At 42.0% G+C, this 25,746-nt stretch overlaps 1 protein-coding gene across 1 annotated transcript; it reads right to left on the minus strand.

Annotated features, from left to right (window-relative positions):
* Positions 1 to 1,314: 1,314 nt before the first annotated feature.
* Positions 1,315 to 7,722, minus strand: LOC310763943 (uncharacterized protein). Its single transcript, XM_083616977.1, has 5 exons — positions 7,660 to 7,722; positions 4,968 to 5,072; positions 4,120 to 4,224; positions 2,450 to 2,575; positions 1,315 to 1,662 (listed from the first exon to the last, which is right to left on the minus strand). The coding sequence occupies exons 2-5, from the start codon at positions 5,054 to 5,056 to the stop codon at positions 1,545 to 1,547; spliced, it is 438 nt and encodes a 145-aa protein (XP_083473103.1). The 5' UTR covers positions 5,057 to 5,072; positions 7,660 to 7,722; the 3' UTR covers positions 1,315 to 1,544.
* Positions 7,723 to 25,746: the final 18,024 nt, after the last annotated feature.

Raw genomic sequence — 25,746 nt, forward strand, 5'->3', positions numbered from 1 at the left:
TCTCTTTCCACAAGACTATCAGAATAGGATGCAAAGGTCATTACAGTACTTGTGATCATCCAGCATGGCAAAGTTTCCTCTCTGTTAGGAGACTGTCACTATTTTTTCATAGTAAATCTTTTCCTAAGGGAATGCTTTTGTCATTACTTTGTAGTTAGGCCTTAATATGTGCTGTGGAGTAAGGCTTAACATTTGTTTGTCCTATGCTGTGCCAATATTTTCATGTTTTAAAGTGCTTTTTGCTGTTTCTTTATATATTGTTGCAGATTTGGGGTGGCCTCTAAACCCTAGAAATTAATAAATGCTAGAATTTTGATTATTTCAGATGTGAAGGGAGAAATACAAGCTGCAGAGGAATTCCTGAGCTAGCCTATGCAAAATGACCTGGCCAAGGTAGGGCTATTAAGAAACAAACAGAGCCATTGGCAATACAGTGGACGCTCAGGTTGCGAACGTGATCCGTGCGGGAAGCATGTTCGCAACCCGCAGCACCTGCAACTCACAGTGCCGTGTCTGCACATGCATGGGTCGTGATTCGGCACTTCTGCGCATGCACAAAGTGCCGAAACCCAGAAATAACTCGTTCCGGTACTTCCGGGTTTGGCGCGGTGCGCAACCCGAAACATCTGTAACCCGAGTTATGACTGTACTGTACAAGAAAACTATCCTTCCCCCTTCCCCAGAGGTGTGAACGGGGGGGGGGGAGGTATGGAATGTTGCCAGGGTAACTGAGTGTGAAGTGGCCGGAAAATAGAGTTTTTAGCAAGGTGTGCTGGGAAGAAGGGGCAGAACAAAGGGAGAGCCATCTTGGGCAGGCTGGCTGAAGCCTGGGAGAGATGCCTTTGACTCCAGGGCTGCACTGCTGTGGGGGACAAGCCCTGCTTGAGATGACCATGTTGTGAGATCTGGACTCCCTCCAAACTGAAAGTGTAAATAAGTGGATAAGTCATATTTCTTAAAGCTACAACAGTTTCTGCTGCGTCTTCAATTCTCCTAAGGAGCACAAACCCTAAGGAGCATCTGGAACCCCCTGGAACCTTGCTGAATCCCAGAATGAGATCCTTTACCCGGCATGCATATAAGCATGAAATACAGATGACATTGATAGTTTCTCATGATTGAAGCAGCTTTTCATAATTTCCCAGGTAGGTGAGAACAACTGTTCACACTATACATTTTGTTACCTTTCAATACCAGGGTTCTTCCACATGAGGGAATGTTCCAAAAGTCTAATTTACCCAGGAAAATGCAGCTAGATTTATAAGATAACTGTCACATGCAAAATAAATAAATAAATACTAATAACAAAAGAGCTGTGCTATAGTTTCTTTATTTGATTTTGGAGAAGATGAAGACAAGATGAAGATAAATAATTTTAGACTCTACCATGAGGCGTATAAATGCCTGAGTCTTTCATTCTAAGTCCCATTCCTTTTGATTTATGCAATCCTTACTAATTTCCACAGTTTGTTTTCCCCAATCACTTAATCCACACATGAAAAACAGAAGTTGCAATTTGTTTTTTTGAAGATCCTCACAGAGCTTCATTCCTGATTTTTATCTACTGTTGCTCCAGATACTGCTTCATTTATTTCTGCAATCAGTTGGCAAACCGAGCGGCTCATTCTCTGAGTGGCTTCCTCTGCATCATTGCCTGAAAAACTGCCATGAGAGAAATGCAGGTCAAATATCATGCAATAGTTCACTGGCCAGCCTCCCTGGAACATTGCCTCCTCAATCTGCTCACTGAATCTGGAAAATCTTGTGAATGAGTTCTAACTGACTGACCTAATCTACCCATCCTTCATGCTCATAGTCAGAAAATTACTTGTCATCTTCCCCATCCCCCGCCCTTGCCTTGTCTATTTCTTCGTATTTCCTCCCTCCACTTTATCATCTATTCTTCCTCCGCCCCCTACTGTTCCTGACTTGAAGCACAAGTAGCAAGGCATTGCTTCCCACAGCTGCTGTGGGGAGAGGGTTGGGGAGAGGTAGCTCTAGAGTAACAGTATAATCGGCAAAGGAAATAGTGTAATAGCGAGGTAAGATGACCAGAGCTGTACACAGTATTCCAAATTCAGTTGCGCCATAGATTTGTGTAATGGCAGTTGAATTTTCAGTTTCTTTCCTAAAGATCCCTAGCATGGAATTTACCTTTCTCATAGCTGTCACACACTACATAGATATTTTCACCAAGCTATCCATTATGATGCCAAGTTCTCATTCTTGGTTAGTCACTGGCACTTCAGACCCTAAGAGCATCTATGCATCACTTCACACTTGTTCACCTTGAATTGCATTTGCCACTTTACCGCCCATTCACTCAGTCTGGAGAGGTCTTTTTGCAACTCTTCACAATTTCTTTTTTCAAGACCTTGAACAATTTAGCAAACTTGGGCACCTGGATCCCTTTGTAAAAACTGGTGTTCCATTGACTACCAAGTCTCACCTTGCATCAAGGTTCTCTACAAATTGCAAACAAGTCTTCAGTTTAATGAGTTTCTCTTCTGAACTCCACAAGTCATCTGTGTTTTTATCAGTGAAGCCAGAGGCATCCATTACTCCAGATGAGACACTAATGCACAAGAAAGCAAGGTCAGAGATGAGAGGGCACATTCTGCTAAGAGGCCACTTTTGGGATTTTCTCTCTTCTCTAAAGACACTCATCCCATCCACTCAAAAGGAACGTGCATTGTTATTTTAGAATGTAAATTCACATAAATTAAATACATCTTTGGAAAAAGCTTCTTTCTTACAAAGTAGCTTTATTAACCTTGCAATTTCTCCTCTCTCTGAAGACTGATTAATGTCCACAAAAGCCTAAAGTGTTTTGAGATGAAAATTTCTCAATCAGTTCTGGCCACTATATTTTGCCATTCTTGTGTATATACTCCTACAGTTGAGTATCCTTCTGAATGCGTATTCAATTAAAATAATAATAAATATGTGAATGAAAAGTGTTCATGCTAAAATGCAAGGGAAGGGAAGATGGAGCAGAAAAGCAGATAGTGTTTTATGCTTCCCTGGCTGCCACTTCACCCCAATCTGCTCTTCCTCCCAGGAGTCTATGTGCATGTGTGAATGGTGAAACGTACATCTGAAACCCTATGGCAGAACAAAACATAGGGAGAAGGAAATGGGCAAGGTGTCCAGGGACGAGCTAAGCCCTTCCCACCCTTCCACTTCCCTGCTTCCCTCCTGCTGGTGCTTTGCAATAATAAAGTGACCCATCAGAATTTCCTTATGGGTGTTCACATGTGGCATCTAACTGGGACATCAGTTTGAGCCAACACTGCAGAAATGGAAAATGTAATCCCAGTTATCCCTACCTTGTGTGTGCCTTTCCTTACATGAACCAACCTGGAGTCTGCATTCATCCTGCGTTCCCACCTCCAAGGAACTTTCAGAGGCTGGCAACATGGGAACAGATAGAGGCATTGCATCCTGTTTCACTGCTTGAGGCAAAATGAAAAGTAACACTCTGCAGCTGCTGGCACTGCTTCAGAGGTGATAGGGCAAGGGGGCTTCTGCTGCCTGAGGCGGTGGCTTCACCCCACCTAATGGCTGCGCCAGCCCTGGGAACAAACCTTCTCAGTGGTAGCTCCCCATTTGTGGAATGCTCTCCCCAAGGAGGCATGACTGGTGCCATCTGTTTTTAAGCCCCAGGTGAAAACATGTTTATTTTCCGAATCCTTTGGAGCTTAACTCTCAGCATATGTTTAGTGGGGTGGGGTTGAGCCGGCTCTTTTATGATTATTCTTGTGTTTTAGTTTGTTTTTTCGTCTTGTTTTAGATCTTTTTTAATGTTTGTTCGTTGCTTAAGTAATAACTCTGAAAGTTCTCAGATCTGCCTCCCATTTCCATGCACCTTATATACACTTTTGCACCGCGCTCCTAACACTCCTAATTTTCTACTGATTTCCTGCTTCTGATCTTCCAAGAGAGTCCCAGTGTTTAAAATCAGCCTACACATACTGTATATAGCAACCCTTCATAAGCTCCTGACCTATAGTTTGGGGACTTCACGTATGCGATCTTTTGAAATGGTGAGGTGAATAAATTCTCTTTCTCTGATGACTTTTCGGTCTTAGCATTTTAAAGCATTATCTCTGTATTTACCTGCGCTTGTAGTTCATCAGGTTTTGTAGTAATTTGGCAGCTTTCTCATATTCTCTTCTCATTCCCGCATCATGCATCAATTTGAGCTCGATTTGCCTCTGGTGTCTAGGGTTGAGAATCGTAGAAATGTAGAGTTGAACTGAATTAATGAGTCAAGCTAACATAAAATGGATTAAATTCCACTGTAAGTCATCTATCATTTGCCCAAGGGTAGGCCATCCAGCCTGTTGCTCCACTGAGAGTGCGGATGTTGGGGCTGGGGCAGAGAGCATGTTGATGTCGTTATAGATGCAACATGGAATGAGACAAGTGAGCATTCTCTAAGAAAGATACTAATTACTGGAGGCTTTCCTGGGGGAAATTGGGGAACTGAGACTTGTTGGAAAACACTAGTTTTTGATGTGATATATTTATAACACATTAGCTGTGCAATGTCATCTCAAAGACAGTTAATTGTAATTAAACTTTGAAACTTGAATCTTAATAACAAAAGTCCTAACAGTGGTCACATTCCCTGCATGCCTGCTAAACTAGCAGAACTGCATGGCGTTCTTTCCTACGCTCCTTCCATCTTTTTAAAAGGACAGATTGTAGAAAAACAAGCACTAGCTGTCAATCCAATCTCAGAAGTGTCTAAGGAAGCTTGCACTTGTCATTGCAACTGTCCATTTCTCCAAAAAGTGATCGGCATCACACTTTTTCTCTAGAGTACTCTGTGTGTGATGAAGGCGGGGAGGGGAAGAGTCACCAAAGTGACTGGGTGGGAGGGAAATCTTTGAATTGCTGAGATCATACAATTCGAAAGGAGGGGGGGGAAGGAAGGGCTGAGTCACAGAAAAGATGTTTACCTCCCAAGAGAAGGAAGTGATGCTGAGATGTGAGACAAGATCATCACCACAGTAGCTAGCTGCCACAGTCCAGCCATCAGCGAAGCCATGATGCTCCCCTTAAAACTGAAACAAGTTTTAATGAGTAACAGAAAGGCTGCAGTTCTTTATTGGTACAGATTGCCTATTGTGTCACACATGCACATTCCGGAGCTCTCTAAATAATTACTAATGTTGGTGACGTCCTGGAGTTGGAACGTTTTCCCCTGAGAGGGATGTCTGGAGGCCATTTTTATGCCCTGTTTCTGGTGCCGGGCAAAAGCTTTCTACCAGGCTTTTAATTTTTTATTAATTCTGCCTATTATTTTCATGCTGCGTTCATTAGGTAGGAATGCGCAGTGGCCAGAAAAAATTAACGTGTATCTTTTGGAAGCAGCCCAATTTGTTTCAGAGCAGCAGTGTCTTTTTAACTCCACTCAATTTGTGCTCGCTTCAGCAGCACATATACTAAAAATTTAACTCCACTCAATTACTTGGGAGAAAATTACCTTTGTTAAAAATGAAGCTTTGCTTCCCTCCTCCCTGGCCATTCACTATAGCGGGGGATCTAAAAACAGCTACAAATTTGTTCCTTTTCATACAATGAAATTTGCATGGATTAAGCCTGCCAAACTGCAGGTAGATACATTCAGAGGGTTTGTGCAGGACACCTTTGAATTTTGATTTAAAAAACAAAAAAGAAGTCTATAACCTTTTCATTTTTTATCAGAATTGAATATGATTTGCAAGCATGGTCATCACTTCTGAGAGGATGAAGCCCCCTACATTTCAGAACAATGGCTGCAGTGGGCCTCCAGAAAGGGCAGATGTTACTGTTTTGGTGTTGGTACAATAATAGTCATGGAAGTGGTGGCGGGTATCCCCAGCAAGGACCCTGCTAACCCAAGGGTCATTGGTGAGGAGCAGTCTTCTGCTCTCTCCCCACAGATTTCAGGGGAGGTACAGTTACTTCTCCCTGGGAGTGATCTCTCCACTGATGTTCACAAGGGAAGGGGGAAGTGGGGTAATAGCATGAATCCCCACAGAAAACTGGAGTAGGGGGAGGTATAATCCCCTCAACAACAATCCTGTTACCCCAGGGTCATTGGTGGAGGGTGGCTTTCAGATTTTGGGGGGTGCAATGCAGAGCTCTTCATAGATTTGCACAGGAAAGACACAGATTCCCATGTAAAACAAGTTAAGTTTTAATCCTTCCCTCAGATCACTCTGATTGGAGTGCCCTGGAGAAATAATTCAGTGTGATTAAAAGCTGAACCTGTCCATCAAAACAAAAGAGACTGCCCACTTCTCCACCCTTCCTTTCTTCTCAAGCTCTGGGTGCTTCCCTCATCGTGTGATTTCATTTCAGAAGAGAAAAACAAAACAAAATGCCAGTCCATTCACCACTGTGCCACGTAATTCTGATGTATGTCAATAACCGGCCTTAGGTGGAACCTGGAAAATGATCACTATAACTCTGCTGTTCAAAATCCTTTTCAGCACACAGTTATGGTTATCTCTGACAGGTCTCATGTCCTTTAATGACTGTATACTTAAGAGGGAATCTTGATGAGTGGAGTTTTCTCATCACTGCATTTCACTACTGAAATTCTCTCTTCTCCACAGCTATTAAAAGGCACTGGATCCTTGTACTGATTTACATCTAATTTGCCAAACATTATGTTAAACTACAAGCCTTGTGCTGCCTCTGCCTACTACATGTGTTAAGGGATGTTAAAATAACAGAAAAGAGAACAGAAGAGCTTTACATCAAACAAATGAATGGAGAGAAGTAGCCATCGCATGTGAAATCGTCTAGAAAGATAATTTATCATTGCAATAAAGGTCTGCATATAGAACAGCCTCCCCATGGCTTTGGCATCATTTTTGACGCCAACAGAAAGAAAAAGAATTGTGTGGATTGTTACGCTGTTCTTTCAAGCATCCAGCTATAATATATGTTCCTTCACTTAGTAATACTGTGAATAAAATTAAACATGTAGCAATTTCTTTTTTTAAAAAACAACAACACCAATCACAAACCTTAATGGATTTTATTATTATTAAAAAAAGACAAAAAGCCACTCAAGCGCTTTTTATTGCGACAGGAGGAATACAAAATAAGTTCCTAAAACAGCGTCCTAGAAGCAGGTTTACCTCCTTTCTGTTGCGAATTCACACATAATTAGTCTTTAGTTTCTTTCAGATGAGTCATAAAAATAATTAGATGTTGGGCTTTGTGGCTGACAGACATGACTAAGGCTTAAAACCCATCAGCCAGCAACCCAAAGGGGTGTGCACGTACATAGGCTTTATAGCCCTCCATTTCCCACTGCTGCATCCTTAAGCTTCCCAAGAAGCCACTCTAAACTTCAAGGACACTCTAGGTCAGTGTCGGCTGTGGTGAAGAGGAAGTTGGCAACCCCTTTCTCTGTGTGTGAAGATATATTGTCTACTGTTTCTATCCTGGTTACAGAACTGTATTGCTAAAAGGGAATCTAGTGATAACCCAGTCTTACCTGCAGTGCTATGGCGGATGCTAAATTCCCTTCTGACAGATTTACTTATTTGCATCCTGTGGAACCATTCCCAGAGCCACAGCCATAGTAAAAAAATGTGAACCCCACAAGGACTCTGTCAACAAATATGCCAGCCAGGAGGACAAAATACTTACCGTTTCAAAAGACGCTGCTCTGGGACAAGTGAAAGTTCTCTCAGCTGTTGCCTGCAGTGCTGCTGCCCAACTCTTACCTGTGCCTCTCTCCTATAAATATTCTGCTCTTATCAGTAATCGTTAGGTAAAGACTGGAATAAGGGTACTGTTTAATAATGGCAAATAAGCCAGAATGCCTTTTTAATTTCCTAATTTGTCTGGCAAACATCCTTGGAGTGATAGCAAGCATATTGAGAGTGATTGATTTTCTGTGAATGGCACTGCTATCTCTTATTTCACCTTTAAATTACCCTATTTGATGGGAATTAAAAATATATATTTGTTTGCTTAGGTATTATCTGCCAGGATGAATGTGTGCGTCTTTTAGGAATGTTCTTGACATTCGAGAGCTCACTTAGAATGATGGGTGTATCATAGAGGTTACAATGGAAGCATTGGTGGTAGTCAAATATCCACCTTCCTTCCTCTTCCAGATGGCTTACAGTTACCTGACAAGCTTGGCTTGATCAACCATGTTTTTGAGAGCGAGGAAACTCCCTGGAATTTCTCCAGGAACCTCCTGTTGCCTCCTAATAACCAAGTTATCAAACTGTTGGATGTTCCCTGCTTCCAGGGTTGTGTATGGAGGAAGACAAATCTGTAGGGGGAGAAGGACACATAAGCAGATTGAGTAATCCACCTCTCCAACCACCACCACCAAGAACTGGGTGGCCTGAACGATGCCAGCAAAGGATAGCCAGTGGTCAGGGAAGACAGAAGTTGTATTCCAGCAACAGGTTCTCCAGACAAGTGGGGCTTGAAGTTACTGGTGATCAGCTGATCAGCTGCTTTCTACATGGGGTGGCTGCATTATGGAGTGCCCCATGGAGAAAGCAGGAGATCAGCTGATCCCAGTAAGTTTGAAAGCACCTATCAGGTGCTAGGTACTGACTTCAAGCTCCGCTTTCCAGTGGGAGTCACTGCACTACAGAGTTCACCATGCAGAGCTCAGGAGCACAGCTGATTCCAGCTGCTCATGACGGCAAGCCTCCCATGCCAGTGCTCAACCAAGGCTTCCAACTGGGCACTGGCAGCTGTGTCTCTACCTGCCCCTCACCTGTCATCACATATGGCACATGGCTTGGGGAAAAAGGCCTTGAAGGCTAAATTGGGCCCTATGAGGTCTGTGGGGCTGGAGGTTTCCCATTACTGTTTTAGATCCATTCTAGACTAGACAAGAGCTGAACTACTGAAAATTACGGCAAACTGACTCTATGCTGAAAGCAGGGAACACTGCAGTTCCATCCCACACTACCTATGCTCAAGCAATTTCTTAATGGGGAAAGCTGTCCTCTGGTGTTATCTGGATTGCAGTTCTTAGAAATATTGAAATATGCGCCAGTGTTTGCCTCTTCCCTCTGAAAAGGCACTTTGTGCATGTAACAAAAGCTGAACATCATTCTGTCTTCTAAATTTCTGGCAGTAATGAAATCAGTTGACACTTCTTTCTTTCTGATCTGTTAAACAACACAGCTATTGAAATGTTCAAGCAGTTTTTCTGAAGTGTATCCTCCAAGGTGTTTGCTTTTCAGAATTGCGCCAGAGGAGGGAACCTGTGAAGAAATGGAAGTTAGGGGAAAGATTAAGTATCCTTTAAAGAAATTTCTTTCTCCTAAAGCGGCTTTTCATTTATAAATCATGGTTGGGGTTCAGTTACATGCACTTGTGGGTGGTTTTGAGCCTCTAGCAGTATTTGTGCTAGGTGTGAATGCCATTCATGTGGGATTTATCTATTTCTTGGTTTTATATACAACCTTCACCTCCAAAGAGCTCAAAGCAGTGTGAATAGTACTCTCATCCTCATTTCATCCTCACAACAAACCTGTGAGGTAGGTGAGACAGTGACCAGGTCCAAAATCACCCAGTGAACTTCATGGCCAAGTGGGGATTTGAACCCGGATCTCCCAGATCCTAGTCAAACACTCTATCACTGTGCCATGCTGGCTAAAAGTATGTTATAGCCAATGTAGGTTTCATATTAGCACTGCAAACTAACTGGAACCAAATAGGATCTAGGCCTCAAATGCAAAAGGAAGGAAGGAAGGAAGGAAGGAAGGAAGGAAGGAAGGAAGGGTGAGCCCTAGTGGTAGAACTACTTATTAAAAGAACTACTTATCATGCTTTTCCTCTAAAATTATGTGGTGGTGAGGGGGTGTATGCATGGGAGAACTATAGTTGGCACATTTCATCATTTCGATGCCAGAAGATACCCCAGCTTTCCTGGGGAAGAGCTCATAATGAAGGCCGAGGCATCTGTAGTAACTTTACATGCAAAAAATCATTCTGCAGAAAGTTCTTCATCTTTCTAAAACACCTTTTGTGTGAAAGGTGCAAGGAAGTTGGTGAAGGTTCCTAATGATGATGATTGATGGATTGGTTAAACAGCCCCATGATGGCAGCAGAGAGTAATAACGAGAGAGAGAGAGAGAGAGAGAGAGAGAGAGAGAGAGAGAGAGGGAGAGAGAGAGAGAGAGAGAAGACAGAGCTTTTGACAAGTCAGAGCAGTGCATGAGGCAGGCTGTCTTTTTGCCTGTGATAGATCAAGTAGCAGCTTTGTGGGGTGGTTTTCAGGGAAAGAGCTCGGGAAGAAACAATCACACATACCATCTCCCTGAAGTGAAAAAGAAGACCAGGAGATACAGACACAGCTTGTTAGGGGCCCAGAAGCATCTCTCTGAACAATAGTCTAGGGTGAAGGAAGCTGTAGTCCAGCAACATCTGAAGGGCAATGGATTCCTCACCCTTGAGTAAAGGAGGAACTAGCCCCCCTTCTTCTTCTTCTTTGGCGATCACTCATAGCCGAGTAAGATTGTCTTCCATAAACAAGGTTTTAACAATGAGTCTGTAGGTGACTCTGGAGGCCAACTCTGGATCCACACGTCCTTCCACAGTGGGGACATTGGTTTCTGGGCGGGAGTTGATCACAGTGTGGATTTGTCCAGCGTGCCTTCCTCTTAGCATGTTTCTCCCTTGCATCCTGAGTTTGAGTGTCTTCAAAGCCCATGACACCTTTGGTAAAGGCTGTTTCCTTGCCGAGAAAGCACTGCTATAGGAACTGGCACAATGATTCATTGGGGCATATGACCATGGGGAATTCCAAATAATCTATCGTATGGTTCTCCACCTACCCTAAGGATGTGGCCACCACATGCGAAGCAAAGCAAATTGAGGTCAGATGGTACTAGGGACTGCCTGGCTAAATCCATTCCCCATAGAAGTAAAATATCCTTTAATCAGCTTACAGAGCACAAGGAAGAAGGAAAGCTTGTGTTTGGTTTCATTTAAAATAAAAATAAAAAGCAGCAGCTCTGCAAGAAGCCTAGATGGTTCTGATTTTTGCTAGCAGCAGATGGCTCTCGTTTTGGAAGGGGTTATGGCAGTGAAAATGTTCAGCAGCTGTCTGAGAAAGGACCCTAATTGGAACAAGGGGATTAGGGAGTTTAGCTTTTTAAATGTTCCTTTAGGGCACTGTGTTTTTTAACACTTGATATCTGCCTGAAGAGGCAGAGTATACATAGGGTATACGTTCAGTCTCTCCTGCCTAGCTAACAGAGACAGAACCTCGAGGAAGAAGAATAGCGCATTGGAAATGGTGCATTAGAAATGAAGTAAGGGAGAACAGGCGGGAAATTACCACTGAAGGTGTGAGTTCTGTCACCATCCACTCTCCATCTGAGCAGCTTTTTTGCTTTGTAAGTGCTAGGTCAGAGCTTCTGGACCTCTTCTTCGCTCCCAAGGGTTTTTATTTCAGCAAATCAGAAGACCATCATTATCACCGCTGCCCCAAGTTTAAATGTTGGCATAGATAGTTCTCTCAGTTAGATGATGGAATGCATTTCACTATCAAAATCCCTGTCATTTGCAATGCAAAGTTCTGCTGTCTTTAGCTGGACTTCCTGGTAGGTGTATGCAGCCTTTAAAGCAGGGGCGGAAACATTTTTTCCACCCCAAGGGCCACATTTCCTTCAGAGCAAACTCCCGAGGGCCACATGCCAACAGTTTGTGGGGCCAGAGGCAAAAGTGGCCAGCACAAAAATTGCAACTTTTACCTTTGTACAGTTGGCTGCTTTCTTTATACAGTTACACACAACTTCTTTATCCTCTCGTCCTCTTAAAGAAGAGGCATGATCAGCTTCCAAAGACGCAGGCCAGCCAGGAGAAAACACTCAGCGCGTGACGCAGGGCCCCTGTGCTGTGTGGTCTATAGAGTGTTCCAAGGGCCAGAGAGAGATGCCTGGAGGGCCACATTTGACTCCTAGGCCTGAGGTTCCTACCCCTTGCTTCAAAGGGATGTTTTTGTGCAAGTGTTTTAGAATACATTTTAAAAGGGAAGGACTATATTTTGTGTACAACATGCTTTGTTTCATTTAGTTTAAAATTATTTCTGATTATTAATTAAACTACTCTGAAATATTAAAATAGTCGAAAGCAGTTTTGAACACTTTGATTTTATAGTTTCCCTTTAAAATAAAAATTTTAAAAGTGTACTTTTAAATTTTGCATATTTGCATCAGTGAGCCAAGACGTTCAAACCTTTATTTGGACCACAAGGACAAGATCTTCCCCAAATACAGTTTTCCATTTTATAGAACTATTGGCTGACCCTCCAAAGATTCTATCATACAATGTGAAAGAGCCCAACCATAATGCAATCATTATGGAAAGCAGGGAAGGGAAGTTGTGGCTCTTCATAGGCTGCTGGGCTCCATTTCCCATTGTTCCTGATCACTGGCCATGGCAGCTGAGGCTGATGCCAGGTAGAGTCCAACAACATCTGGAGGGTGACATGTGCCCTATCCCTGATATATAAAGGCAGGATGGAGGCAGTACTGCTCCAGGAGAGTCAGAAGCCTAAGGAGGGTAAGAAATGGGCTGGAACATCTCTTGTTCTGTGATCAGCTTTTGTGGAAGGTAGCAGGGAAGTTGTCAATGCATGCAAATTAATACATTCAGGGACTAAACAATTAATCAAAATGGATGCTTTGTATTCATCAAGGTGCTATGGCACAACTCTCCAGAGAATACAGTCATTTTGTGTGTGGGTGCATACATATCTTTGAACCAGGAAAACTACATTGCAGAGGTCATGATTTAATGTAGGGCGGGTCACACACGATTTGAAAAGCAACTATCTGACTATTTGATTATATGATTTTTATGACATGGAGCAGACTCTCTCTCTCTCTCTCTCTCTCTCACACACACACACACACACACACACACTCACATCATATACAATGGAAGAAAATTGAGCAGACTGAATTATCCCCACTGCTCCTGTAGATTATGCTGCCAAAGGCAGATGAAACTTGGCTACACAGCATCCTGTGGTCCTCAGTACTTCACAAAAATGGGACAAATGGAGGGCAATAGCACCTTCTGTTCTTTCTATTTTCACTTCAGTTCATATATCCCTGAATTTATGGTTCACAATACTCCAAGATAGTCTACAAACTGGAGGATCCCCAAAGTGAATATTGCATATTATGCGATATAAAGTCAGTGTTGTCAAAAGAGGAAATCTAGCTAAAACAGGTGAAATGAATACTCCACTGTTACAGCATGTAGTTGAAAGACTTGCCAAGGCAGCCAAATATCAAACATGTACCTCACACAGACATAAATCCCAGTCTTCCATAAAGCAACAATGCTTCCTAGCTTGTAATCCAAATGTGCATACAGAAACCAAATCCTGCAAAAGGGCATGGTGAATTATTTTCAAGTAAACAGTTAATACTAATTTTCTGGAGACTCAAATTAAATTAATGTCCAGATGGTACATTATGGCAGCCAAAATACACAGAGCTAATGCAACATATTCCCTATAATGCGGGAAAGGCGATGGACGGATCAGTTTTCTCTGTCACCTTTGGTGGGCATGCCTGGACACACAGGGATTTGGGGTATTAAAGAAATATGAAGCCTACAGCACAGGATGGAGACCCATAACCCCTGTCTCTCATCATTATAATTTGCTCCATCATCTTTTCCTTGCTGTTAAAACTGTGTAGGCAAGTAAGTGAGAAAACACAGCAATTCTATCCCCCATGAGATTGGATTAATAAAAAATGGGAGTTCATGATCATGCCCAAAATTACCTGGGGGAAACGATCACCAAAATCACTTCCTCACTAAGTGGTTCCCATTTCCCCCCTCTTTCATAGAAGAAAGTTTGCAACCAGACATGTTCCTTATATTGACAATGGTGAGCTGCCTGCTTGCTTTCGCTTACTGGTGATGGTTACTTAATGTGTTTTGTGTTACATTTTACTCAAACTGACTACGTTTGTTTATTGCATTTGTTATTTCCAAAAAATACTTGAATAAGCGTAATGTGTCTGGCAATGAGCACTGGTCAGCAACAAGAGCAACAGAAGCTGAACTATCGCTTATTGAAACAAATGGAGGCAGCAAAGTAGTTTAAAGAATAATTCATCTTTGGTGGTGGCTGAACCTATCACTGACTGCTTTTTTGTTTTATTTGTTTATTACTGTACTGAATTTGGCACTTCCTGAAATTAGTTTCAGAATAGACCAACAAGTCTGGGACCAGCTGTGTGACTTATAAATGCTGTAAGCACTGAGAAATGCAATTGGGAGCTGTGAAGGTATAGGTTATATTTGCTCTGGAAAAAGATGTTCATTTTTAGCTTGTCAGTTGCTATGCTTCTCCGTGTTTACAGAAGCAAAGGTCTGCCCAGAGACCACCACTTCCCCCCAAATAATGTGTGAAAGAAATTCAGCAATTTCTCCTCAAATGGAAAAGTGCCCACAAGCTACAAACTGAGGTAGCTCAAATAAAGAGCTTCACTTCTGTTTGTAGTGCAGAGGTTCTTCTCAACCATTTCCCTGCTTCCCCTAATGATCTCTAGTAAATGTCCTCCTTTGGGTGCTCCCTTTAAATGCTCTGTACAGTGTTTTTATTCTACTTTGTGTTTGTTTCTACAGTGGTACCTTGGGTTAAGTACGGTAGGTAATTCATTCCGGAGGTTCGTTCTTAACCTGAAACTGTTCTTAACCTGAAGCACCACTTTAGCTAATGGGGCCTCCTGCTGCCGCCGTGCTACCGGAGCACGATTTCTGTTCTCATCCTGAAGCAAAGTTCTTAACCCGAGGTAATATTTCTGGGTTAGTGGAGTCTGTAACCTGAAGCAAAGTTCTTAACCTGAAGCACTATTTCTGGGTTAGCGGAGTCTGTAACCTGAAGCGTATGTAACCTGAAGCGTATGTAACCCGAGGTACCACTGTAATTCTATAAACTGCGCTTATATGGTGGTGTTTCAGTTTTTCTGTTTCCTTGTTTTAAACTGCATGATCTGTGTCCTTCCAGTTATTTTTGGGCTCTGTCAGCCCCAGCAGAGATGGTGGGAATTATAGTCAACATTTGGAGGGCCACAGGCTAGCTACGTACCTCAGGAAGAACTTTCTGACAGGAACAGCTGTTCAACAGTGGCATAGACTCCCTTGGGAGCTGGTGGGCTCTCCTCCACTGGAGGTTTTTAAGCAGAGGTTGGAAAGCCATCTGCCATGGATGCTTTAGTTGAGATTCCTGCATTGCAGGGGTTGGACTAGATGACCCTCGGGGGTTCCTTCCAACTCTATGGTTCTATGATATTCAAGTAAAGACTATCCTTTCTCTGACTAGTATAAATAGTATAGTGTGAATAATACTGACAAGCAGACCACAGGATGTTCTGAAGGCCTGGATGGAAGACTGCTTGGAAAGAACACGTGTATATTATACCGACTTCAGTTCCATCCAGGGATAAGGGCAAGAGATAATTAAAATAAATGGTTCATCAGAACTTGATGGTGGTTGAGGAAAATGAAGTGTATAGAACTTCATTTTTGCATGAGAACACATTGCAGAAATTGAACACGAAAAATGGGAGGGGAGAGAGAAAGATGGGCATTAACTGAATAATAAAAAGGCATTGGATTTATTCTTGCATGCAGATTACTGCCTTCTAAACTGCAGGTGGAAATTAATCATGCTGGGTAAATGCAGCTTGATTAATATATTGCTGGCTTATTGGAAAACCATTTCAGTTTTTGATTACACGCATGTCTGCTTCCAAAGGACCAGTTTTTAAAGAAGCAGTACGTGGCAAAGGTGTATAGCTTGTGTGCTATATTTCTTTAAGAGGAAATGGCCAAATGAGCTCCAATAGGGCGGCCAACTCATTAGGGGGGGAAACCCTGACCTGCTCTTGTGCCTTTCATGGTGGTTTGATCTGCAGTGATTAACAGCAGTGAGAGAGAAAAACCTAGGTCAGTTAATTCCTGATGAATGAAAATCACCTTCTGCCTGGCACCCTTCTGCCCTCCTCCAGCTTGTTCTGTTCTAACTAGAAAGGTGATCAAAATGCTTTGAACGGTTTGGAAAAAGCTAATTGACTATGAGGTAAATAGGGATACTACCAATATATAATAAATCTGGGCAATCACTAATTCATATTTGCATTGCTAAATGTAGACAATGGTACATGGGGAACAATCCACTAAGTACTGATAGATGAGGTTATCTTTTTAGTATACCTAGCTTTTGACACAGGTGGCACTGTGGTCTAAACCACAGAACCTAGGGCTTGCCGATCAGAAGGTTGGCAGTTCGAATCTCCGCGATGGGGTGAGTTTCCATTGTTCAGTCCCAGCTCCTGCCCACCTAGCAGTTCAAAAGCATGTCCAAGTACAAGTAGATAAATAGGTACTGCTTCAGCGGGAAGGTAAACGGCGTGTGCTGCTCTGGTTCGCCAGAAGCAGCTTAGTCATGCTGGCCACATGACCCGGAAAAACTGTCTGCAGAAGCAAACAAATGCCGGCTCACTCGGCCTATAGAGCAAGATAAGCGCGCAACCCCAGAGTCGTCCGCAACTGGACCTAACGGTCAGGGGTACCTTTACCTTTACCTTTTAGCCTTTGTACCTAGTGAAATTATTAGCCATCCTGCCTATCAGAACTGAGCAGCTTTCACTGAAAAACAACAACTTATGGTAATTATGAAAACATCCACAATGTACTGAAATAATTTCTGGGGGCCATCACTGAAAAGATACAGAGCAGATAAAATTGATAAATAATGTGAGAATAAATACACAGGTGTGTGGTGTGCAAAAACGAGTTCCATGTGCATATTTTGGGTGGAGGCTTCTGACCCAGATGGATCCCAATGAGTGAGTTCACTGGGTTGCGCTGCCTGAGGCATGGCACCTCTTTGAGAGGGCTCTGAGTAAGCCAAATCAGTTTGTGCCTTGGGTAGTTTGATAACTTTACCGAGTAGCTAATGAGAAAAGCATCTGCATATTCTGGAGGTCTCAAACTATTATGCATGCTGGCAAGAGACCTTCATATTGATTAGCATAAGCAGAGGTCAGGAAGGACACACTGTAGCTTTCTTTCCTTGTATGCCTAAGCTTTTGCCTTGAATACTTTACTGACCACCCTGAAGGTGTGAGGGGACAGCAAGACTAAGTGATATTTGACTCATGCACACCATGAAATTCTTATTCACCCAACCTAGAATAATAATACAGCTCTTCTTCACATAATCACACAAATGCTTTCTTTAGTCTTAAAAAACCCCCAACCCCTCTTTATCACTAAGCTAGATGACCACACTGGGAGCTCCAGTCCATGCCTCTTATTTTATTTTATTTTTTGCAATTTTGGAACTAAAAGTGTGCATGGTGAGTTTGTCCTCTCAATCTTGTCCTCGTTTATTAATTTACTACCCAGCTGTAGGTTGTGAGAAGCTTGGTGTGGATTATGTATAAAAAAGTCATAAAAATGGCATGAATGCACAAGTAGTTCAAACAAATTTCAAGCGTGTGTGATATTTTTCAGTAAGAGATCAATATATTTGTTACTACATATAGTCTGAAAGCTACTCACTGAAAGATCCATTTTTCACACACGTTATTCTGAACACCTGGAAATGCTAGGACTCAGGACTCTTAAATCTCATCCTCTGACTTTCACATCTTTCTTCCTAACCTATACAGGTTCTCAAACAAGGACACACACATTGTGTGTGTAGGTTAGATACCTGCAGGAGGGGGCAGCATCTGACTGGTATTCCAGCTGCTGGACAGGGGAACAAATGAAAGGATGGGCACAGGAGTCAATTACTTCCATTAGCCTCTCTCAGTGGTATTAAGCTCAACAGCCAGGAGACTCAAGGTCAAGAAATCTGGATGCTGCCTGTAGTTATTCATTAGCGAGAAAAAAGCTCTTGGCACTACTGAAATGTTACCATGCAAATAGTTAATTGACAGCCTGTGTTTTATTTCATTTCATTCTTGTTTCCCAGTCCTTGTGACTCTTTTTTTAAAAAAAGTAAAATGCCACACTTCTGTTTATTTGTTTACCTGCCCTATGCTCTCGTTCTTACACATTCATATTGCTACATTAATGGTAAATGTTATGAAAAGAACAGGTCAGGAGGGGAGAGATTTAAAAAAATGGAACATGAACAATTTTTTAAGGGATAAAACATTTCTAGTGCTTGAGACGATTTCGGAAAGGGATGCTTTTAGCTGGAGTGACACAACAATCTGGTAAACATCATTTAGAGAATGTGTTTCAATTTGCAATCTGCCTGCACTTTGTCTCCGTGTAATCGCCAGCAACATGACAGTGCGTCTTGGGTTAAGCTCCATTACAATTTCAAATAAGACAAAAGGAAGTGGGCAAACAGCATACACAGTCCCTTCTGAAATTGAGAAAGACCTGCCCTAGCCTCTCAAGGAAGCTACTCTTTTTAAAGTGGTCTGAGAATTTGTTTACAGCATGAAACCCCTCTCCAAAGGGGCTGGTTTGCTAAAAAGGCGATTGTGTGTGTGGATCGTAGGCAAAGCAGGGCTGAAGACCACAGAATTATAGCAAACTGCACAGGCTCAGTATTGTCTGCACTGACTGGCAACAACTCTCCAGAGTTCAAAATGGGCCTTTCCCACTCCTACCTGGAGATGCCAGGGATTGCACCTGGAACCTTTTGCATGCAAAGCCTGTGTTATGTTACTGAGTTATGGCTCTTACACAACCTGTACTGGTCTCATAAACTAACAGACTGTTCAGGCCCACTGTCACCAGATGTGATGTGGCTGCAAGGCAAAAAAAGTAGCTTTTGAGACTTGGAATAGAGAAAGAGGAATATGTGATCAAAGCAGGAATTAGGGCAATTTCATTATATAGCAGTTTGGCTACCAGATAATCAGCACACTGGCATAGTTCTGTAACTGAATAGTAATTGGTGACTGGAGGCAGGCATGGGCTGGATGAAGATCAATAAACTGAAACTGAATCCTAACAAGAGGGAGGTGCTGTGGAGCAGTAGTTCCCAGGTTTGGGAATTAGGGGAGCAACCTATTATGAAGGAGCAGGTGCATGGTCTGGGATACTCTTCCATTCCATGGAGGCCCGGGGGGTGTAATGACATGGAGCACCTATTTCCTGCTCCAGCTGGTTCTCCAGCTACAGCTGCTCCTGTGCAGGCCCTGGTTAGACCACTGTAATGGACACTACATAGGGCTGCCCTTGAAGCCAAATTGGAGACTGCAGCTGGTGTAAAATGCTGTTTAAATGGTGTTGGTTAAAATGGCTATGCAAGACCATATTACACCACTCCTGAAAGATTTGCACTTGTCGCCTGTTTATTGCTGAGCCCAATTCAAGGCTGCCTAAAGAAGTGCCTCCCTTTGTCCTGTCATTCCCATGACCTGAGATCTATCAGGGAGGCTCTTTTGGTTATGTCATCATCAAGCAAGGTCTGGACTTTCAACACTCATAACAAGACCTTCTCAGTGGTGGCATCTTGGCTGTGGAACAGTCTTTCCCTGAGTTTAAGAAACACCAAGATTGGCTTAATAGTAATAATAAACTTATTATTTATACCCCGCCCATCTGGCTGGGCTTCCTCAGCCACTCTGGGCGGCTTCCAACAAAATATTAAAATACAGTAATGCATCAAACATTAAAAGCTTCCCTAAACAGGGCTGCCTTCAGACGTCTGCAGCCCCAGGTGAAAAGACTTATTTTCCATCAGGCATTTTGTGTAAACAGTTTTGGCTTCTGTATCAGGGTGTGTTGATGCACTTTTGTATGTGGTGACCCACTCTGAGATTGATTTATAGTAAAGGGTGGGAGATAAAATTTAAAAATAAACACATATTTGAGAATTGAACTACTGCCATGTTTTCAAGCTTATCTCAACAACAAGAAAGCTAGAAATAAATTAAATGAAATAAATTAAAGCTCAAATTCTAACAAGAGTTTAGACGAGCGGCACAAAAATGTTTCAAGGAGATCAGAAGAACAGCAGTCAGTTAATGGCCAAACACTATGTCGCAAATCCATACTCTTACTTTGTTCCTTAGCGTTCTGCCTTTCCTACTCTAACTTGCTGTTAAGAATGATGCCTTCCTTCCATTACCTGTCTGGAGGTATTTGGTGATAAGGCAGCAGCCACCTGCTCCTGATCAGGTAAATTGTCTGGAGCAGTAATTAAACAATTGCTTTCTCATTTGTCTTACATTTTGTTGGCAAATGATAATGCAAACAAAATACCCAGGGCTGCATCCATTCTAAGTTAGCTGTTTCTGGAAGGGCAGGGATGAGTTTGACAACACCAGGAGGGCACCTGATTGCAGAGGCTGTGCTAGGTGGATCCTCTACTGAGTCTGCTTGCAGAGCACAATGTATAAATGTTTTGCTAGGAACCCTTTTACCAGAGATACAGTGGTACGTCGGGTTACATACGCTTCAGGTTACAGACGCTTCAGGTTACAGACTCCGCTAACCCAGAAATAGTACCTCGGGTTAAGAACTTTGCTTCAGGATGAGAACAGAAATCGTGCTCTGGCGGCACGACGGCAGCAGGAGGCCCCATTAGCTAAAGTGGTGCTTCAAGTTAAGAACAGTTTCAGGTTAAGAACGGACCTCCAGAATGAATTAAGTTCTTAACCCGAAGTACCACTGTATATAAAAATGACAGTGCCCCCTCCCCAAACTCAGAATGCCTTACAAAACCTTTCGCACAAACTCTTTCAGCAACATGTATTGTCTCTGGCTTACAATCCCAAATGATGTCATGGTGTACTAGTCCAGAAAAAAGGAGTGATTTATGTCAGTAGCCCAGATTTACTGGCTCAAAGGGGCACCATCTTCTACCCTTTGTACTGACAGTTCCAGCGTTGACTGGCAGAAGAAGGTCATTCTTCCAAAAGGGTTTTGTTTGTGATTGTTTTAGCACAGGAACTTTAAATGTCAAAGGTTCAGCCTTCCCATATGAGAAGAAAAGACACTCAGCACTGAGCATTATAAAACCCTTCTCTCACAATTCACAAACTTGGGGATAATAGGATGAAATGGATTGGCAGGAGATTCAGGATAAATAAAGCATGTATACACCCACCCACCGGGCGACATATAATTAAAGTGTGGAATTTGCTACTAAGCTAGTGGGGAAGCCACTGGTTCAGATGGCTTTATAAGGGGATTTGAGGAGACAAAGTCTTGGGAGGCAAATGTGACCTGCAACAAAACGTTGCAGCATGGAGGCTCCTGCTCACAGTCCTAGCCAACTGCACCCTGCTGCAAGATATGCTATTCCATATTCCATTCCCCCTCCCTGGTTTTCCACACACCCAGATCTGCCCTGTAACAGATACTTGTCATTCTGCAGCCACTGAGCACGCTCTGTCCTCCCTCATTCCCTCAGTGTTTGGTTTTGACACCTTGGGTGGAATTCGCTGTCATACTAAGGTGACTGCTCCATCAGTGAAAGCATTTCTGCTTCCCAGAGGAAACAACTTCCCTTCCCCTATTCCCATGCCCTGCTCTATAGGTCCTCCCAACCTTCCAGGGCAAATTTGGAGAGTGGGGGGGGGGGGAAAGTCCCATTGCGCTAGTGAGACTCATTGCACCAGCTTCTGCTAGCACAAGGACTTAGATGAATTTGGCCCCTTATGTTTATGTATTTTTTTCTAGTTTTTAATTTTTTTACAAGAGTTGGAATTTCCTTGAGCCTCCTAATGCCCCTTATGTGTTGCCGTCATTAATTTGGCTGTGCAAGGATTGATGCTCATCTCTGAACTTCACAAACAGGCAGACGAATGCCTATACAGAATCTCCCAGGTTCAGAGGCAGAAGCATAAATATTTTTGCTTCCATTGCTGTTGTCGTTTTGAAGAAATTTCTTTACAATTATTTTTTTCATATATTTGGGGCTTTCAAAAGAATATTAAAAGAGCTTAAACTGCAGCAAAAAGGAACGACGTTATGTTCTGACATGAAGCGCTCAGGACATGATGAATGGTAGAGACACATAGTCTAATCAATCCCTGTTATACACAGAAGGGCAGAGCTAATAAAAGAAAAATATAACATTGTCAAAAAAAAGAACTCTGGCATTTTGCTTTTCTATTTCAAAACAGAATAGTTCTACACGAGGAGATACACACACACACACACACACACACACACACACATAGTGGTACCTCGGGTTACAGTGGTACCTCGGCTTCAGGTTACATACCCTTCAGGTTACAGACTCCGCTAACCCAGAAATAGTACCGCGGGATAAGAACTTTGCTTCAGGATGAGAACAGAAATCATGCTCCGGCGGCGTGGCGGCAGCAGGCGGCCCCATTAGCTAAAGCGGTACCTCAAGTTAAGAACAGTTTCAGGTTAAGAACGGACCTCCAGAACGAATTAAGTTCTTAACCCAAGGTACCACTGTGTGTGTGTTTATATATATATATATATATATATATATATATATATATATATATATATATATATAATGTGGAAGGAATGGGAATTTAGGCAGTATATTTAGGCAATATATGCTATTCACAGTCACTCCAAATCCCATACCAATTTACCACTGAGTGATCTGCCACCAGAACATTCCTAAATCATTCTATTATAATAAGATAGGGCATGTTTAGCTAAACTGAAGGGTAGCCTGAATTTAGGCATATTTAAATGAGAGTAAATTTACATCAACTTTCTGGTAACCTCTAGATTAGGTTACTGCAACGTGTTATATGTAGGGCTGCCCCTGAAGACGGTTTGAAAACTTCAGCTGGTGCAAAATTCAGTGGCCAGGTTGCTCACTGGGGCAAAATGGCTTGAGCATGTAATACCAATCCTGGCCTGACTGCACTGGCCAGCAATTAGTTTCCAAAAACAAACCCCTGTGTTGCAATATTTTGCAATATATTTTCTACTAACTATTACCCTATGTGTTGTGTTTGTATTGTTGTGACCAATTAGTTTCCGGCAGGGTGGATTTGATTTAAATCAAATTGATTTAAATCACGATTTAAATCACTAGTCAGTAAGACTTGATTTAAATCTTTTTTTTTTTTTTTTTACAGAAAGACTCATTCTTGCTGGTATAATCTTAATATTTACAACCAGATGAAGGTTTCATTTTTGGAATAATAAATTTTCAGAGTAGTTTTTACAGTTATATCAAAAATTACTGATTTGGTTATACTATTAGAAATACATTGACAGATAATTATGACATTATTGTGAGGTTTAATAAGTTAACTGCTTATATTTAGACATTTTTTCTGCTGTACTTTACTGGAAGGAGAAAAATTATCATTTTCTTAACAGCAATTTAAACATTTTAACTAAAACAATAACATTATAGAATATTTATCCATGTTTGCTAACTGATGTGGTTAAACGATTTAAAAACACACACCTTAGACTGAGTTTTAGCACACATGAAAAACTTAAAACAAATCCTTATTTCCTGATGAATAGCCTTTGGATTATAATGTCCAAAACTATCTTTAGAAAGATTTTTCCTCCTAAAGCATTTTATTTTAAAAATCCAATTTAAATAAAAAAATCTGTTTTAAATAAAAAAATCCTATTATTATTATTATTATTATTATTATTATTATTATTATTATTAAAAATGATTTTTATCCACCCTGGTTTCTGGGTCCAATACAAAGTGCTGTTTTTGACTAATAAAGCCTTAAACAGCTCAGGACCACAAAACCTCAAGGACTGCCTCTCCCCATATGAACTGACCCAGACCCTGTAGCCACCCTTTGAGGCCCTTCTTTGTGTGCCTCCTCCATGAGAGGTCCAGAGGGTGGCAGAAGGGTAGAAGAAGAAGAGTTTGGATTTGATATCCCGCCTTTCACTCCCCTTCAGGAGTCTCAAAGCGGCTAACATTCTCCTTTCCCTTCCTCCCCCACAACAAACACTCTGTGAGGTGAGTGGGGCTGAGAGACTTCAAAGAAGTGTGACTGGCCCAAGGTCACCCAGCAGCTGCATGTGGAGGAGCGGAGACGCGAACCCGGTTCCCCAGATTACATGACTACCGCTCTTAACCACTACACCACACTGGCTCTCTCGTGGCAACACGAGAACGGGCTTTTTCTGCAGTGGCTCCCCATCTGTGGAATGCTCTCTCTAGGGAGGTTCCCCTGCCACCTCTGTTACATATCTTTAGGTATAGAGGGAAAACATTCCTCTTCTCCCAGGCCTTTGCTAATTTAACTGCCTATAGTCTTTTAAACTGAGGGGGGGGCAGTATTGTTTTTGTTTCCTACTATGTTATGCACTTTTGTGTTTTAATATTGTTTCTTCTTGTGACCGTGTTGGATTTTCTTAGCAATTTGTCTTGGGATAATACTTCACATACATTATCTCTGTAATCCTTGCAACAACAAGGCAAGGTCAGCGTTATTGTTCTCTTGCTGTTGGGGGGTGAGGCTAAAGCTGAGAGATAGAGGCTTGCCTATTCCCATCTAGTGACTTAAACTGGCAGAGATGAGATGTGGCCTAGGGATTTTCTACCTCTTAACTCCTGTGCGTTCCCACTATATCACACTATACCAGCTTCCTATGTGACTGATAGAAATAGAAGTAAAATCCTGCCACATGGTTCTACAGAGCCCCCAAATGAAAAGTCATATTTGTATGTGATCATGAAAGGTGGGTAAACACATTATTCAAAATAATACCTGATAGCTCTCCAAAGACCATAGCACAGGGGTAATTAGGAAAATCATCTCCTTCATATTCATATGCTGAAAAGAAAGGGAAGGCGTGTTCCATCCCTAATAATTGATTTTTGGGGGGTAATATTTTACCCATTACATAATTATATGTTACCATAATTCCCTAACATGAACCCCCATCTCCCAGGATACATTTGGATGAAAGGTAGCCTACAAAAACCTTCAGATACTAATCAGACAGACAGACAGACAAACAAACAAACAAACAAACAAGAATCTTCCCCAAAAGTTATTTGGACAGAATAGTTAAGGGAATCATTTGTTCCAGCTTCTTCTCTTTTTTTAAGTGGTGGGGTTGGAGGAATCCATTAATCCCCATGATGCTACTTGTAAAGAAACAAGTCCTACAAGAGTGGTGATAAAAAGGTCATTTCCACAAAGTGCTTTTTTTGCAATGACCATTTCACATTTTGTTCTAGAAGGGAATAAACAAATGGAGGGAGTGCCAGAATTTCCAAGGGGGGCTGAGGGTTAAGACCCTTTGCCCTTGCGAAAAGTGGACTCAGGCTGTATGCCAGCAAAGTAAAGACCCCAAAAAATGTTTTGCAATTTTGACTCCTACATTAACTTAATTTTTAAATTAACGTTAGCTGGATTTACATTCTTCTTGTGATTTTGCACAACTCAGTTCATGAGTGCTGCACTTTCCTTTTCAATCACTTATTGTGTTTCTGGTCCTTCAACTGATAAGCTTATTACGGTAGTTTATTCATTAACCGTACGAGTTATAATTATTTGATTAAATCTGCATTCATGAATAAAATAATAAAAGCATTATTCCTTTGCTTTTAGATGATGTATTCATGTTTCACAGCAGGCATGGTCTTAGAGGAGACATTCCCTCCTGCAGGACAGGAGGAGAAACACACCTTCTTAAAGCCACAGCAACATCTGCCACCACTTTGGCTGCCCCACCCCAACAAAAATCCTGGCCCATGTCTGCCACCCACAGTTTTTGTAAGCACTTGCATTAAAAATAATTAACAGTGTTTCT

The sequence above is a fragment of the Podarcis filfolensis genome (genome assembly GCF_964270895.1).
Source record: "Podarcis filfolensis genome assembly, chromosome: 1".
NCBI lineage: Eukaryota > Metazoa > Chordata > Lepidosauria > Squamata > Lacertidae > Podarcis > Podarcis filfolensis.

Excerpts from the sequence above, each read along its gene's own strand:
- LOC310763943 (XM_083616977.1), bottom strand. The coding sequence starts at position 5,056 with ATGGCTTCGCTGATGGCTGGACTGTGGCAGCTAGCTACTGTGGTGATG. Across the intron at positions 4,225-4,967 it reads TCACTTCCTTCTCTTGGGAG|ACACCAGAGGCAAATCGAGC; the intron begins GTAAACATCTTT and ends TCTCAACCCTAG. Across the intron at positions 1,663-2,449 it reads GTAGAGAACCTTGATGCAAG|TTTTTCAGGCAATGATGCAG; the intron begins GTGAGACTTGGT and ends CTCTCATGGCAG.